This window comes from Nelumbo nucifera, chromosome 1 (assembly GCF_055504915.1).
Source record: "Nelumbo nucifera cultivar China Antique chromosome 1, China Antique-T2T, whole genome shotgun sequence".
NCBI lineage: Eukaryota > Viridiplantae > Streptophyta > Magnoliopsida > Proteales > Nelumbonaceae > Nelumbo > Nelumbo nucifera.
The window spans coordinates 120,714,036-120,732,450 of NC_142649.1; the positions used below are offsets into that span (position 1 = coordinate 120,714,036).

The 18,415-nt window shown below is 35.2% G+C and overlaps 1 protein-coding gene across 1 annotated transcript; it reads right to left on the reverse strand.

Moving 5' to 3' along the window:
* Positions 1–3,279: 3,279 nt before the first annotated feature.
* LOC104590534 (cinnamyl alcohol dehydrogenase 1) lies at positions 3,280–5,344 on the reverse strand. Its single transcript, XM_010249244.3, has 5 exons — positions 5,112–5,344; positions 4,834–4,947; positions 4,485–4,712; positions 3,916–4,355; positions 3,280–3,818 (listed from the first exon to the last, which is right to left on the reverse strand). The coding sequence occupies exons 1-5, from the start codon at positions 5,198–5,200 to the stop codon at positions 3,616–3,618; spliced, it is 1,074 nt and encodes a 357-aa protein (XP_010247546.1). The 5' UTR covers positions 5,201–5,344; the 3' UTR covers positions 3,280–3,615.
* Between the last annotated feature and the right edge of the window lie 13,071 nt (positions 5,345–18,415).

Consider the following 18,415-nt stretch of genomic DNA (forward strand, 5'->3'; position numbering starts at 1 on the left):
ATCCTTAGTGTCATGGCCAGTGCTGCGGTGGCACTTGCAATACTTCTTTGGATTACCCCTCTTGGGATTCCTCTTCATTTTTTTCGGCCACTTCATGTACTCCTCTTTCCCTACTTGCATGAGGATTTGCGTTCGAGTAGAGTTAAGTGGCGTATATTTGCTGTAGATTAAGGCTGGTGGCTTCTTGTTGCCATCTTTGTTGTTGTTATTGTTGTCGTGGATGTCTCTACTTCCTCTTCTTCTCTAAACTCCCACGGTTGGGATCGGCCTTGCTCTCCAGACGCTTGCCGGTCGAGGCCTCCTTGGTGGTGATGTACTTTTGTGCCTTCTTCAAAAATTCTGCCTTGTTTTTGGACAGTGTCTTGGCGATGGATCACTTGAGGGGTTCAAGCTGGAGGTCGTTGATTGCTGCATGCATTGAAGCCAAGGGGTCGAGGTATCGGACCTCGAGCTACCATAGACTCTCACCATGCTTCTATTGGATGGACATGAGGGAGATGACGGTCTTCTAGCACCGCCGGCTATTGATGAAGTGGGAGAGGAAAAGATTGGTGAACTGTTCCCACGAGATGATGGAGCGAGGAGTGAGTCCCAAGAACCATTGGCGGGCTGCCCCCTTGAAGGTCACCTGGAAAGCTTGGCACGTCACGGTGTTAGAATATCTATATAGGAGCATGAGCGCTCGGAAGCTATCCAGGTGGTCGTCTAGGTCAGTGGTTCCATCATACATTTCCAATGTGGGGTTTTTGAAGTGAGGTGGGAGAGGCTCCGAGGTGATGTTGTTGGTGAAGGCATCCATTCTATTGGACGAGGGGTTCTAACTGGTGGAGGCATCACCTCGGCCCTCCTTGACTTGTCGAAGTTCATCTTGCATGATGCCGATTTGCACTTGTAGGTCGCCAATTCTTGTCAATGGGGGCTTGGAACTCATCTTTGTCCTCTCGAATGCGGAACGGGTCAGACCGGTTCCCAGAGTACTTTGACGCGGGCATGTCCTGGTTCCTTTGGGCCCGTTGATCATTGAGGAGTTCACGGAGATCTGACACATGAGAGGGAGAGGCATGGTGTTGGCCTCCAGCCCTTAGAGGAAGACTGTAGTTGTCAAAGCGCCTGCCTTCGTTCTGAGGGCTCTCCACTTGATAGTAGCGGTCGTAGTCCCGAAAATTGTCACGGGATCTGACTAGATCACCCCCTATCGGCTGGGGAGGCAAGAGGTCTTCAACGGCTCGCTAGCATGTCGGCTACTGCTATTGGACATTGAGGGGTCGACTCTTTTAGGTCCAATGGGGCATTGGATCAGTGGAGCTTGGGAAGAGCGTCCACTGTGATGCCCCTAGCTGCTAGCTCCCAGTGGGGTGGCTACCCTATGGGTGGCCTCCTGATGAGCGCCCCACCTCGTCTAGTCTTTGAGTAATATTGTCGAGTCGGTCGAGGACCATCTTGAATTGGTCTATGGTGACTAGGTTCTGAGCATTTTGAGTGTAATCTTGGTTATCAGCCATTGTGTTGGAAGCTTGGTAGTTTTTTGAAGCAAGTCTTTACTTAGGGGAAGCCTTAGTAGTTGTTCTCACAAACGGTGCCAATTGTTGCTGCCAAGGTTGGGCCGAGGGCAACAATGTAATTATGCTTCCGTAGACAAGGGCTAATTGAGTTCGAGGGTTGATAAGTCAAGGGCCTGTAAGTCCAATCTGTGAAGGAAGAAGCACGTCAGAGGCCCTGGGTTTTATCTTAGAGGCAGAGACTCCGACGGTCATGTTAGTAAGTGTGTAGCAAGGGGTCGGACAAAGCTTGAGAGAGATAGCTCAGACAAGGTCACCAGGATGCTAGAGAGCTTGAGAGTAGAAAAGACTAGGGGTGAGCATTCAGTTTATTGGATTAAAAACTGAACCAAATAAACTGAAATTTTAAAAACCGAATTAAAAATATAAAAACCAAAACCGAAATTTAGAAAAATCCAAATATCCGAAACCAAAATTTTGGGTTCGGTTTTTGGTAGACCTGGCAATCGGGTTGGGTGGGTCGGGTTCGGGTTGGGTTAAGGTATTTCGGGTCGATTTTGGGTTGGGTTGTCAAATGCTAGATCCTAACCCTAAATGTTCGAGTTAGGGTTGACCCATGGGTCAATTCGGGTCATCCTAAAAAATAATTGAAATTTAAAAAAATAAAGAAAAATTACATGAAAAATGTCAAAATTAAAAGAATTAACCTTAAAATTCCAAATATAAAATAAAAACTTGAACATTTAACAATTTAAAGAGTAAACAATAAAAAGTACATACTAAATAGAAAAAATTAAAGAGTGGAAACTTCTAGCATGCATAAATAATCCCAATTAGACTTGACAGTCGGGTCAATGGGTTGACCCATGACCCAACCCAACCCAACCCAGTTTTTCGGGTCGGGTCGGGTCATTTTCACATTCGGGTTGCTAAATATGAGACCTACCCCTATTTTTCGGGTCGGGTTCGCGGGTTGGGTCAACTTTTTGCCAGGTCTAGTTTTTGGTTATTTTGATTAAAACTGAATTTTAATAATATATATTTTATTATATATATTATATATTATGAAATCGAATTTCAGTATATTATATATTATATATTACATATTACATTTTATATATTATATATTATATATAATAATAAAAAGTTTAGTTAATTTGGTTAACCGAAATTCTAATTCAAAAAACCGAAACCGAAAACTGAAATAGCCGAACCAATTTAACCAAAAACCAAAAAACCGAACTAAAAAAACCAAAATCGAAATTTTCTTAACCAAATTATGCTCACCCCTATATAAAAGACAAGATAACTTTCCCTAACGCCACTTATTTATACTTGAGCTTGCCTAGAATTTGTTAGCAGCGGATGACCCAAGATGCCATCCCAACAATGCCACATGTCAAAATCCCATGCCTGCCATGTACGCCTACGTCAAATATCTGCCACCCACAATAATCTTATCCACATTCTAGTCATGACTAGATTGTTGATCACGTTCAACTCAATTTAAATCATTTTGCCGAGTATGCAGGGTGGTGAGAAAAACTTTGGCTGCCCAAGTTAATGGAGGCCACCCTTCATCCACATCAACAATCATAAATGAAATGAACCTGGGGATAGTGAACCGCTTAACTTGTTCTATATAAAATCTACATAGGAATATGTATGTATGAGAATTCTGATTTTCCAACGTCCATGTATGGATTTAATGGGATTGATTGCCATGTTTCCGAGGATATTATAAGGAGACCCAACATGTGGCCGATCAACACCCAGGTTATGCTATGGGGCCCACGGCGATGGGGATTCACAGAACTAACATTTCACATTATTTGTGAGTACAAATCCCCTGGAAAACCTTTATTTCCTGATTCCATAATTCCATCGTTAAGAAAAAAGAAAAAGTACAAATCCCCTGGCTAACTGTCACTACATAACACATTCTTATTACATGATATTATTCAGAATCTCCAGAAAAAATCTCAAACACTAGCGAGAGAGAGAGAGAACCACAACTTCACAATAAAAATCAGCATTAAGAAGAAGAAGAAGAATGCGTGAGGACGAAGTGATGTAAAAGAAGCAATAACACTGGCAATTGTTGACTGTAGTATCGTTACTGATCAAGCTTGCTCCCGGCCACATCCACCACGAACCTGTATCTCACATCGTTTTTTTCCAACCTTTCCAAGGCTGTATTTACATAATCCATCTTCACCACTTCGATCTGCGAAGTCAGCCCCTTCTCCTTGCAGAATTCGAGCATCTCTTCTGTTTCTTGCATGCTGCCTATGAAGCTCCCCGCGATCGTCTTCCTCCCTTCAAGGTACATACAATACACGAATTTCATTTTAACATTTTCAGTAAAATTAAGAAAGCTGATGAAGTAGAGAGTATAGAAGATAGGTAGGCCCACCTAGTATCACCACGGGAGTAACGAATTGCAGAGGATTTGCAATGACGCCGAGCAAGATCAACTTTCCATCAACCTTCAAGAGAGAGAGGTAAGGTTCGAGAGGATGAAAAACAGGGACAGTGTTGATGATGTAGTCAAGGCTATCAGCGGCCTTTTGCATCGCTTCAGCATCAGAGCTTACGAGGTAGGCATCGGCACCCAGATGCTCCAACGCTTCCTCTCTCTTCTTGTCGGAGGAGCTAATCACAGTGACATGGTGACCCATCGCCTTGGCAATCTTCACACCCATGTGTCCAACCCCCCCGAGACCCAGAATTCCTCCTCTCAGCCCACTCTTCTTGAATCCAAAATGGCTCAACGGGCTATACACTGTCAACCCAGCGCATAGTAGCGGGGCCGCTTGTTCTGGTGCCAATCCATCTGGTATTTTCACCACGAATCTAGCATGAACACCCCAAAGCAGCAGGGTTAAAAGAAATTATCAACCTTCCATTATGGGGTGGAACTAAAAACTGAAAAGGAGGAAAGAAAGAGAACAGTAAAGCGATTCTAGATTCTGTTTCTTTTACTTTTGATCAACGACCATGGCGCCAGCGAACCCTCCTTGGGTGGGTTTACCATCGGGGTGGACATCATTATAGGACCAAATCCTCTTGTTACAGTACTGCTCGATGTTCGATTTACAAGGAGAGCACTCTCTGCAACACCCAACTATGACGCCAACTCCGACGCGATCACCGGCTTTGAGCTTGGTCACACCAGACCCAACCTCCACCACTTCACCCACGACTTCATGCCTTCAAAGTTAATTCAGTTATTTACAGAACAGAATAATCGAAACATACAAACAAAACACAATTTAGAGAAACAAAAGACAAGCAATGGGACGGTCGGAGTAATATATAATTACATACATACCCAGGAACCATGGGGTAGTTGGACATTCCGAGGTCATTCTTGAGTTGGTGGAGATCGGTATGACATATGCCACAACATAGCACCTTGATGAACACATCCTCCGGACCTGTGTTTCTGTTTGTTTTCACCACCACAGAATAAACATAGATAAAGAAGAAGAAGCTTTAGCAGACAAAAGAGCAGACTGGGTTGTGAAGGAAAATTAAAATAGAATATATTTATCAATGGAACTTCAAAGCAGGGTTTGGAGGGTTTTGTCAAAATTAAGAAAGCTCTACCTTAGACCGTAAGTGTAAGGCGATAGGAACCCTGTTGGGTCTCTTGCTGCCCAACCCACCGTAGTTCTCTCCTTTTCCAGACTACCCATTTTTGTGATGAGAGAGAGAGAGGGAGGGAAAAGGTTTCGAGTTCTACCGCTCCTGTTTATTGGAGATTCGGAACTCGGAAGGATGCAGGACGGGGAGACGAGCCGGAGGAATCCCCTAATTTATAAGGATGTCGAATGAAGAGTAGAGACTGAACGTACGTAAAGCGGATTTATACGCAACGGTAGGTAAATGTGATGCGTCATGCGAACTCTGCGTCCTCCAGGCTCCAACTTGTGTACTGCTAAAGTGCCAAGTATGGTCGAGTGGTCCCGCTACCAGTAACGGTGATTGCAGCACTTGACCCACATCAGTCGGTTACCACCTACTCCCCAAAAGTCAGCTAAAATTGAATGATCAGAACCACCAAACCGCTGACATTTGGGACAATCAGTCAGTGTTTGGTTTGAAAGAAAAAAAGGTAGGGAAAGACAGGAAAACCAAAAGTTATAAGCCTTCCCCGTCCCCGCTGACGGTAACAAGGTTCCCCATCCCGGGGATCCCATTCCTGTAATTTAATAAAATAATTAAATTTTATAATCTTATTAAGAAAGATTTAAACATATTTTTAAAAATATTAATATATAAGTATATATATATATAAACATATGCATATATATATACATGTATATTAGTGGGATCCCATGGGGTGGGGATTGGATCCCCGTAGGGCGGGGAATGCTTTCCTTGTCCCCGATCTGTTTTCGCCAATGGGGATGAAAATTTTGCCAATCCCATCTCCACAGAAGAAATTCATCCCATCCCCGCTCTATTTGAGGCCCCATAGGGATCGGGGAAATAGGAAAAATTGCCATCCCTATGAATACTAGGGTAATGTGTATTCACTTATAAATCTAGTCTTTCTAGCTGGACCAGGGATGATGTGAACCTGAATCTCCTCCAAACAAAAAACACGTCTCAATATGTTCCAACAAAAAAAAAAATTGGAATCCATTAGGCTATGTTTGGTTGTAGTGCAAATTTATTTGTACTAGTACAAATGCAAAAAAAATGCAAATTTTTGTTTAATTTTATTTTGGACTTTACTTTATTTTGCTTCATGTCTTAATTTACTTCATTTGTACTCCAATCAAACAAAATAATCTAAAATTTGAAACAAAAATAGGTCAAAATTTACACTCAAATCATTTGCACTACCATGGTTTTGCATCAATGCAAATTTATTTACATTACAACAAAACATAGCCTCATGCATGACATGTGTGGATACAAATCATGTTGGAACCTGTTTGGAGCAGTCACTTTATGATGGTTTTGGAGAGTAGTGATGTAAGGTAGGTATTGACTTTTTTTGTGTTACTAATGTTAAAAGATATATATATATATATATATATATATATATTATATATGCATGTATGCTTAGTTTTTCATCAATTTTGTTGCCTAATCAACTTGTTTATCCTGAATTTAAGGACCTATCTCGTCATTTATCTTTCAGGGTGGTGTTTTGTCACATTGGACTAAATTCTTGTTTTGCATTCAACCAACTTCTATCTTACAAGTTGTAAAGTGCTTAACAACAATATTGTTGACATATTTTTAGGCCTTGTTTGGTTCGTGGGAATAGGTCTGGAATTGGAATTGGAATGGGCTATTCCGATTCCAATTGTTTGATTGAATGGAATCAGAACCTCATTCTCATTCCTGTTAGAATGACATTCCCCCATTTAAGGGAGTGACCATTCCCCCATTTAAGGGAATGACCATTCCCTGCTCCGTTTTTGTGAATGAAATCTCATTTCTACTGATTTTAATTTCTATTCATATTCCTGTCTGAATCAAACAAACTATGAGAATAGACCATTCTAATTTTAACTGCAAACCAAATGGACCCAAAAATCTTAATTTCAGAGTTGGTGTTTTAAACATAGATATGTTAAAAGGAACACTTAGTGGCAAACCATATTACCACGTATGAATAGAAAATCAAACACATAATATGGGAAAAAATCCAAAATAGGAATATAATGAATTCAAGGCGGCATACTTGAAAATAGAAATTCCTATCGTTGACAAAAAGAGAAAATGTAAAACTCTATCATTTTGTTATGATTATGTTACGTGCTTTAGGAGAATTCACCCCTAAAAACTAGTTGTTAGAGGAAGAGAACCCAAGCACATATATACCCCACAACAACATCCCATTCACCTATGTGGGATACCTCACATAAGCATCCCATACTACCAGTTGTTAATAATAAACTTTATATGAACGCCTTGTAGACTTGTAGTTGCTGCTATATCAAATAAAAAATAAATACGTTAGTTGGGCCTCATGTATATGGAACAATGATGTATTCACTAATGTATCCAAGTTGGCAAATTTGTATTTAATTAGCAACATATATAAAATTCATTATATATTTAGGCCAATCCGTCGGTTGATCGAATTGGTTGTAAGGCATCCTTCATACTAAAAAATAATTTTGCACCATCTTAAAGTACATACTTCTGCCTTTTTTATGATGGATGTCAAGGTCATGCCACTTTTTTATTGTACATATTTATATTTATAATCTTTTCAAACTGAGCTTTAGAAATAAAACTCCTTATATCCAGGAGTTATAGATTAAGTTGTGAAAAAGGAAGGCATTACATTTTGTGTATCAATGAACGTAGGGGCCCAACGCCGCATACTATCACCAATAAAAAATGTTTTAGGGCAAAAGAAGAAAAAAAAATAAAAATCTTTGCAAATATATAGGCTTATTGAACGGTTTGTCCTTTAAATTAGAGGTCCGTGGGCCGTGATAGGTTGTGGGCTGTCATGAATTACAGTATCTATATGGCCCGCCATTGATCCACCTTATATATACACCACGAATTGTGTTTTGCATCAATGTGTACTTGCTTTTTCTATAAAAAAAGTGTCACGTTCTATACTTGATTACTATAATCGTTACCTACTACAAATTTGTATTCAACCACCACGAATTATATTAGTTGTTACAATTTTGATATTAAATTCGTACAAGACGATGTGCTGAACTGCTAATTGCCTACCTAATAAAGGCATTGACCAAAAGAGCGTCCACATCTACAGTCCAGTTCAAGATATTCTTAATTACTTTAACTATTTCTCTAAATGTTTCCTTGAGTATTTATTTGATGGTTTACACCCCACATAAACCAATAAAAATTGTATTTTTTGAGTATATATCTAAATTATAATCATTTGAGACTTGGATTTAATTTTTTTTATTAATTTTAAGATTTATTGACTTTTCCCTATGTATCTTAACATTTTTTACTATAAAGCATATTTGGTATACACCTTGTCAAATAGAGAGAGATAAAACGCTTTTCATAAAAAAGACCTTACACAAGTAATGTATAAAAAAAAAAAAAAACACCCTAAACAAGTATTGTATCAAAAAAAAAAAAAAAACACCTTACCCAAGTGGTGGTTCGTGCCAACTCAGATTTTTACTAATTCCAGGTAAAGAGAGATGACCCAAACGTTAAAATATTTTCTAATTATTTTTATTCTTTTTTTCTGATAATCCCTTAATTATTTATGTATGTACTTAGAGGTGTCAATCGGACTGGGTTTGGTCCAACCCGATCCAGTCCAATGTGAGTCCACTTACAAATGGACTAGACCCAATCTAGTCCAAATCTAATACAAACTAAGTCCAATCCAATCCAATCCATTAAAATGTAAATGGAGTGGATTGGATCCACACCAAATCGAACGAAATATCAAAAATTATATATAAAAATACAGAACATATAAAAATTATAAATATATATTAAAATGAAGAAATCTGAAAATTAAAAGTGCTTTCATAAAAGTGTTTTTGTAAAAGTACTTTAATGAAAGTACTTTCGTAGAAGTGCTTTTGTAAAAATGCTTTCGTAAAAGTACTTTTATGAAAGTACATTTGTATAAGTGCTTTTGTAAAAGTACTTTTGTATGTGCTTTTACAAAAGTACTTGAGTACTTTCGTAGAAGTGCTTTTGTAAAAATGCTTTCGTAAAAATACTTTTATAGAAGTACTTTTGTATAAGTACTTTTATAATAGTACTTTGATAAAAGTTCTTTCATAAAAGTGTTTTTATAAAAGTACTTTCATAAAAGTGCTTTTGTAAAAGTGTTTTTATAAAAGTACTTTCATAAAAGTGTTTTTATAAAAGTACTTTCATAAAAGTGCTTTCGTAAAAATGCTTTTATAAAAGTACTTCCATAAAAGTGCTTTCGTGTAAAAGTACTTGTGTAAGTGCTTTTATAATAGTACTTTGATAAAAGTTCTTTCATAAAAGTGATTTTGTAAAAGTGTTTTTATAAAAGTACTTTCATAAAAGTGCTTTTGTAAAAGTGTTTTTATAAAAGTACTTTCATAAAAGTGATTTCGTAAAAATGCTTTTATAAAAGTACTTCCATAAAAGTGCTTTCGTGTAAAAGTACTTGTATAAGTGCTTTTATAATAGTACTTTGATAAAAGTTCTTTCATAAAAGTGATTTTGTAAAAGTGTTTTTATAAAAGTACTTTCATAAAAGTGCTTTTGTAAGTGTTTTTATAAAAGTACTTTCATAAAAGTGCTTTCGTAAAAATGCTTTTATAAAAGTACTTCCATAAAAGTGCTTTCGTGTAAAAGTACTTTTATTAAAGTGTTTCGTAAAAGTGCTTTTATAAAACTGATTCTGTAAAAGTGCTTTCATAAAAGCACTTTCGTGAAAGTGCTTTCGTAAAAGTATTTTTGTAAAAGTGCTTTTGTAAAAGTACTTTTCATAAAATTACTTTTATAAAAGTGTTTTCATAAAAGTAATTTCATTAAAGTGATTTTATGTCGGCTTCAGTTTTGACCGGTTTCAAATTGGACAAAGCTTGGCCTCATGATTGGATTATTGAAATTTTGGTTTAGGTCCAGTTCAGACCAATAAGAATATGGATCAATTTATTTTAGATTGGCCCAATCCAATAATTATATGGACCATCCAAATCCGATTTGATAAGGTTTAGATCAGATTGGATCCAACCCAAAACCGGCCAATTGACACCCCTATCTGTACATGATGAGATTGAGACCCACTACAGTGAAATGTGGGGACACCAATCACATCCAAATTTGTTCAAAAAGTATAGGACAAATTTCTTAAAGTACCCCTATGGTTTAGGAAATTGACTAACTCTACCCTTATTATTTACGTATTATCTTAAAGTATCCTTAATTTTTTAACAATTGTCTAAAACCTTCCTTGCTATAAATCTGAAATCTGAAAAGTTAAAAAGATATTAAAAGTGTTTGAAATCTGAAAAGAGACATAGATGCTTTTCTACTTTTTAGAGGCTCTGAATCCATAAATTTGTTTGTGTTCAATCAACACTTTACCATATGAAATTCACTGATTTTACTATTTTACCCTACAACATACTATTTGGAAATGTTGGATTTAATTTGCATTATCTCATAAAATAATTTTCAACCTCAAAATAATATTGAAACAATACAAATAAAAAATAATAAATTAATAATTAAAAATTACTAATTATTAAACAAAATGATTAAAATAAAAAAAATAATTAATGACTATAAAAATATTGAAATAATTAATAATTTACACAAATAAAAATTAAAATAATTTTTAAAAATTAATGAAATAATTAAAAATTTATAGTTAATAAAAATAATTATTTATTATTAATGTTTAATAAAAAATAATTATTAATAATTAATAATTAATTATTAATAAAAAATAATTAATAATTAATTATTAATAAAAATAATTTATAATTTATAATATTATTATTACTACTCACCGAACCGATGTTGCAAATTGCAATGGCTGTGGTGAGAAGATAGGAGGGAGAGAGAGAGAGAGAGAGAGAGAGAGAGAGAGAGAGCAAGAGAGAGACAAGGAACTGCCCACTGCAATTGCAACGACAATGACAGGAAGACAGGGGAGAGAGAGAGAGAGAAAAAAAAAAAGGAACCACTGCTACTGTTGCAGTGACGGTGATGGGAAGGCAGGGCAGAGAGAGAGAGAGAGAGTGAGAGAGAGTGAGAGCAAGTAAGAGAGATAAGGAACTGTTAAAATGGTGGCGGAGACGGGAAGACAAGGAGGAGAGAGAGAGAAGGAATCATCGCTGCTGCAAGTTGTAGCGGCGGTGATGGGAAGGTAGGGGAGAGAGAGAGAGAGAAGGAATTGTCGCCGTTGCAACTTGTAGTAGCGGTGATGAGAAGGTAGGGGAGAGAGAGAGAGCGTGAGAGCAAGAGAGAAGGAACTACCGCTTTGCAGCGGTGGTGGTGGTGGAGCAAGTTGCAGACTTGCGAGGTTCAATTCGGCGGTGGAGCTTCGTTAGGTTGCAGACTTGCAGTGAGGTTCGATTTGACTTACACGAAGGACAAAATACATAATATTAAAATTTTTTTAAGGGCATTTATGTCTTTTACATACCTCTAAATTACGTCTGACCCATTAAGCAGCCGCTCTATCTCTTAGAAATTTCAGATCTCTAATAAGAGGGCATACCAAACGCTTGGTGACATTTAAAAAGCAACGTTTTCAGATTAAGACATGAAAAGTACAATCAAATGCTACCTCCATTCACATGTGACATCACGTAGCTTATATATTTTTAAAAATTTCTAAAATACCCTTATATGGTGTCGGTATCAAACTATTTCACTTGATTTTTCAATGTTAATCTAAATTTCAAATGTTAATACAATCGAATTCAAATGATTTCTCTGTTGGAATGCACCTCCAGTCCAAGGGCTTAATGCCCTAAAAGAGCTATCGCCGACACCTTTTTACGTCCAATTGCCGAAGCCCGAAAACAAAGCTCTTCTTTGTTCTATGCAGGTCCTCTTCCATTTTTCCTCACGAAATTTTGATTGTCTCAATTTCCCAGCCAAAACTTGATGAAAATAGTAAGGTTCTTGTGGCTTATTCGGTGAAAACGCGTGCTCATTGATCATTGATGCCAGGGAGCCAAAACAACGCAGCCAACTGTATACAGATAAAAATACTCTTATCTTTTTTATTATTATTTTTTTCATCTTTGGGTTATATTTCACGTTTCTTCTTAATAGCGGAACGCTTGAGGTCCTTACATCATTACCTCCCTCATAACTGCATGCCCAAATCCTGGACTAAGGGAGGTAGAAATTAACTATAAAGCTGAAGGTGTGTGTCATGATTTGAGAATAGAACCGTACAAATTCAAATTCAATCATAATACTTGGCATATTATACACAGAGAATATGAATCCTTGCTTTTGCCAACTGCGCCCATATCAATTGGCTTTTAGCCATAAGCTCATAATGTACACCATTTGATTGATCTCAAAAAAGATAACTCAAAAAGAAATTATATTCATTTTCATTAATTAATTAATTAATTAATCTATCTATTTATTTATATATATAATAAAATTGGATGGTCCATGTCAACATATCTCTCTTTTGAGAGAAGCTATTTGTCTATTTTTATATTTTTTATATTTTTCCTTTTTTTGTTTTAAAAATATAAAAAGTAATTATTGTCATCGATAAACTAGACGTTATTATCATGTCACCAATAAAACTTTACACTATTATCAATATATTATATTATCAAAGAAAGAGAGAGAGAAAAAGAAATATTATATTATTAAAGAGAGAGAGAATTAAGTGTGTTAATGAGAGAGAGAGAGAGAGAAATATTGTATTATTAAAGAGAAAGAATTAATGTTGTGTTAATGGGAGAAAAAGAGAAAGAGAAATATTATATTATTTAAGAATGAGTTAAAGAGAAAGAAATATTATATTATTAAAGAGAGAAAATTTTATATTATTAAAGAGAGAGAGAGATGTTGGATAGTTTATTAGGCCCCCTAGGGAATGTAATTTAAGAATGAGTTAATAATGCAATATGTTATTAACAAGAGGGGGGGGGGGGGGGGTTTGGATATTTTAGGCCCTCCTAGAGAATGGAAATCCCATTCAAGAGCTTTAAAGAGACTCATGACAAAAATATTAATAAAATATTAACAAAATATTAGTAAAATAGTAATAAAATAATAGTATTATAATAAAATATTAATAAATTAATAACAAGAAACTAATATTTGAATTTTTAAATATAATAATGTATAAATATTTTATTTATACAATGTAAAGTAATAATATTATTAATAATATAATAATAATAGTTAAGTAATAAAGTTAATATTGATATAATATAATTAAAGTAATGATAGTATAAATTAACAAAATATTAATAAACCAATAAGAAAATAAAACGTAATAAAATAATAAAGTATTGAAGTGATAATAAAATAGCAACTCCAAATGAACCAAACAACAACAATCAAAATCCAATTCCAGTTCTCAACTGAATCAAACAGGCGTTAGGAATAGGTAATTCTAATCACAATTCTGATTCCAATTCCGTTTTCGATTCCAATACTATTTTTAAAATATTATAATAATTATTAATAAAGCTTAGTAAAAATTAAAGATAGATTTATCTTATAATAGTTAATAAAAGTTAAGAAATTTGGTTTCCTTCAAATGTTAATTAAAAATATTTCAATTTCACTTAAAGTCAAACTTAATAAATACTGATTAAGAAATTTGTTGTTTTATGTTTTATTGTTTAACTTAAAGTCAAACTTAATGGATTCAAATTTGAATCACCATATGTGACATCTGACTAGATCTTTGGGTCAAATTGGACCCGGATATGCCTTATATATAATAAAACATATAGTGTAGCATGGGTTTTCTTTTTTACTACCATTTATCTATTTATTAGTTTATGTTTTACTAGCAAGGACCCTTGCAATGCACGAAATTTATCAACGAAAATTAAAATAATGGAAACTGATAACTATTATAAGCAAGAAATGCTATATTTAAAATAATTAATCTTTATTTTAATAATGCGAATACTAATATCAATTCAGGCTTCAGTTATTGGATCATGCTATATTGCTAATACCGGCCCAGATCTTTCTGTCCTCTAGGCCAGAACAAGGAATTTTTTAGAGAAGTAACATGTGATACCTCAAACCATAATATGAGCATGGGTGTGGCTCGTTCCAAAACACACACACAAAAGTAATAATAATAATAATAATAATAATAATATTAATAACAACGAACAATGGTGTGGTTGGAATGGCATAATGTTTTCGAGCCACTATTAATCCAGACGGTTGGGCTGTTTGACTCGAGAATCGTTAAGGCAATCAGTTTCATTTCACTACAACCTCGGCCATTGGCCAAAAACCGTTGAATTGGTCAATGACCCATTGATTTGGGCGATTGAACTGCTGATTGTTTGATCTATTCAATGGTTTTTAGCCATTTTTTTATTTTAATTATTGCTTTTTATTTTTTGTCAGAATGGACTATTCATTCCAACTGGACAGTTGAACCATCAACTCAGAAATCGATAGTCAGAACGGTTCCGGTTCCAGATTGTTTTTTAAAACATTGTTTTGTGTTTTAAAATCAGTCATGACTCCTTTTGAAATGTGCCATAAAATTAGAAGAACGCTATCTTATGTGTTCCATTCCAGAACGGGCTGGAATGAGTATCTACTACCAAGGTTTTAAAAACTGGAGTGAACATAGGACTATTCTGGCCAACCGGTTTTGGGTCAAAGCCCGTTCTAATTTAAAGATAAAAAACAGCCAAAACCATTGTCCAGAGACAGTTCAACTGTCTGAGTCAGCGAATGGCTGATCAAATCAACGGTTTTTGGCCCAAAAGTAATTTTTGGGTGAAACGAATCCTGTTAGTTAACCAGTTCTCGGGTCAATTGATCCGACCGTCTAATACTGTCCGGTTTCAAAACCATGTGTACGATGTTACCGAACGCCGCCGTAGTCACTAAACCTGATTAAATTAAGGGAAAATCATAGTCGAACCCTTAAATTAAACTACCTACTCCACCCTCACCAAATTTATTATTATTATTATTATTATTATTATTATTATATGTCCCAGAATCTGCCACCTACCACTGTACCAGCTACCATATACATTGGTCACGACCACTGAATGCTTGAAAAGACTACTTTAAGTGTTAAGCATCCACAACCAAATCGGTATGGTCGGCCTGATCGCCTGGACTGGATTTGTCGTCTGAGCATTTTAACTCGATCAATTAAAAATTCAACAAAGAACCGGTTCAGATGATCTTTTAAAGCATTTTTTATGTTAAAAAAAAAGCTATATGTATGTATTCAAATTGAAGTTATGTTTGCCAAAGACAACATTTTCAAAAAGCGGGCAGTGAACTCCCACTCTGATGGTCCGACCGTTCGGCCCAATTCGAGTCTGACAATGCAATGCAGATCCAACGTATAGTGTATACATCACATAGTTACTTATTGATATTTCAATTAGATTAGTCAAACGAAGCTAATTCCTACAATGATCTGGGGAGCTTAATTAACGCACATTTAGAGCAGGTTAGTTCGCTTCGCTCTCACCGAAAATAACAGTTATTATATATGCCCACCCAATCCCTAAGATGGATAAAATTAAAAACTTTTTCTATAACTACTTCATCTGAAATCCTCTTGTTCTGAAAGATACGTCTATACTGTTGCTTTCAAGTTGATGACCAGCAAATAATGGAAAATGGAAGGATTTGTACCAATGAAATACTAATAATTCTTATTAATTTAACTAAATAAGAATAACGCAGTTGCAATGAAAATAGAAAGGCAAATTCAAATGGAAGAGGCAAAAGCCGATGAATCTACCTTGGCTGAAGTCCATGTGTGCACTCATGACTTGTACTTGTGGGATACACTTGCATATTATAGGATTATTAGTTGTAACTAACTCAAAATAAAGAACTGAAAGACTTTCTTTTAGGCCTAAAGGCATATGCATTCAACTTCCAACAAGATTACATCTCAGATTGATGCCACCCACCATCCGTATTAATCTTAATCAACCCAAAAGGAGGTTTATCTCAACCTGACAAAGAGACAGAGGTGCTACATTCTATTGAGTATGATGTCTCTCTAGATGAAGTAAAATTTATGAACTATGGGCTTGAACTGAGGAGATTACATAAGATACAAAAATATGCGCATTGTTAAAAATCACTAATATTGAAATAACACGAATAAAAATAATAAAATAAATAGTAATTGATAATAATTACTAAAAATAATTAATAATTATAAATAATACAGTAAAAATTAATAAAAATAATTAACCACTAATAAAAAATATTAAAATGTAATAAAAACTAAAATCATCAATAATAATTAATAATTAATAATTAATTATTTAATTATTAATAATATTGAAATAACATGAACAAAAATAATAAAATAATTAATAATTGCTAAAAATAATTAATCACTAATAAAAAATAATTAATGTTTAATAACAAATATTAAGATACTTAATAATTAATAATTAGTAAAAATAGTTTATAATTAATAATAATTATTAATACTTAACCACCGCCGTTGCAAGTTGTAGTGGTGGTGGCGAGAAGACAGGAGGGAGAGAGAGAGAGACAGAGAGAGAGAGAGAGAATCACCGCTGCTGAGAGTTGCAATGGTAGTGGTATGAAGATGGGAGAGAGAGAGAGAGAGAATCGCCGCTGCTGAGAGTTGTAGTGGTAGTGGTATGAAGATGGGAGAGAGAGAGAGAGAGGTCGAATGGATTCACAAGAGAGCGAAAATACGAGTGACATTATTCCTTCTCGTCCCTAAAAGCGAAAACACGAATGACCTAGGTTTTTTGGGTTGGGGTTACACAGGGGTAAAGCGTGTTATTTTGAAAAGATTTGAAGGGTAATTTCAACTATGCACCAGCTCTAAAACGTGTTTGAGCGCGTTAAGAGCCAGCCCGCGCTATGGTTTTTAGATCTGAAAACAAAATTGAATTCAGTCTTAAGAAGAGATACCAAACGGGTTTGAGGTCTGGAAAGCAACGTTTTTCAAACCTTAGACGTCTGAAAAGTGCAATCAAATGCCACCCAAAATTTGAAAAGCTAAAAAGATAATAAAAATGTCTGAAATATGAAAAGAGCCACATATGCTTTTTTACTTTTTAAAGGCTCTAAATAGATAAAGTTGTTTGTGTTGGATCAACCTTTCAACATCTAAAATTCCCTATATTACTATTTTACCCCTAAAATAGACTATGTGGTAATTTTGAGTTCAATTTTCATTATTTCATTTAAATAATTTATTAAATTCAAAATAATATTAAAAATATGAGTAAATTATAAAAAATAAAAAATAATTTATTAAAATAAGAATAAAATTAAAAAATACATGTAAATTTATATTGAAAATAAATTGTTAAGAGTTAACATAATAATGAAAATGGTAATAAAGGCCATGAAATAATGAACAAAATAATTAATAAATATTAAATTATTAAATTAAAACTATTAAAATATTTAAAATTTTATAAAAAAATAAAATAATTAATAATTAATACAAAGAAAAATTATAAAAAATAAAAACATTAATATTTAATAAATTTATAAATTAAAAATAAATTTATAATTTGATAATTATTATAAATAAATTTATAAGTTATAATTCAACTTCTCTCGAAACCTTCCTTACTGTTTCCTTCTCCCTCTCATGAACTCCACAAACACAACCACTGAGCTAGACTCAGAACCCGAGCTGTTCAAATCTCCGTCAACTCCTCGGTGTTATATGATTCCCCGCTAGAAAAGAGCGAGTTGCTATTGTTGGAGTTGGGTTTCAAATCTTCATTACTGCTTGGCTTGAGGGTTTCCTTCAAATAGACGTTGTCGACTGAGAACCGTTGTTGGAGCTGGGTTTCAGATCTTCATTATTGCTTGGCTCGAGGGTTTCCTTCAAATAGACGTTGTCAACTGAGAACCGTTGTTGGAGCTGGGTTTCAAATTTTCATTACTGCTTGGATCGAGGGTTTCCTTCAAACAAGCGTTGCCGACTGAGAACAACAACAACGACGGCTGACAGGAAGACGGGGGAGAGAGAGAGAGGGAGGGAAGGAGGGAGAGGGAAATTGAATAGGACTGCTGACTGAGAACGCCGCTGCTGAGAAATCGAATAAGACCGCCATCGACCGACTGAGAACAGCGATAGTGGTGGCCGATTGGAAGACAGGGGAGAGAGAACGTGAGAAAGGAGAGAGGGAGAGAGAAATCGAACAGGACTTCTGACTAAGAACGCTGCTGCTGAGAAATCGAAGAGGACTGCCGCCGGCCGACTAAAAACAACG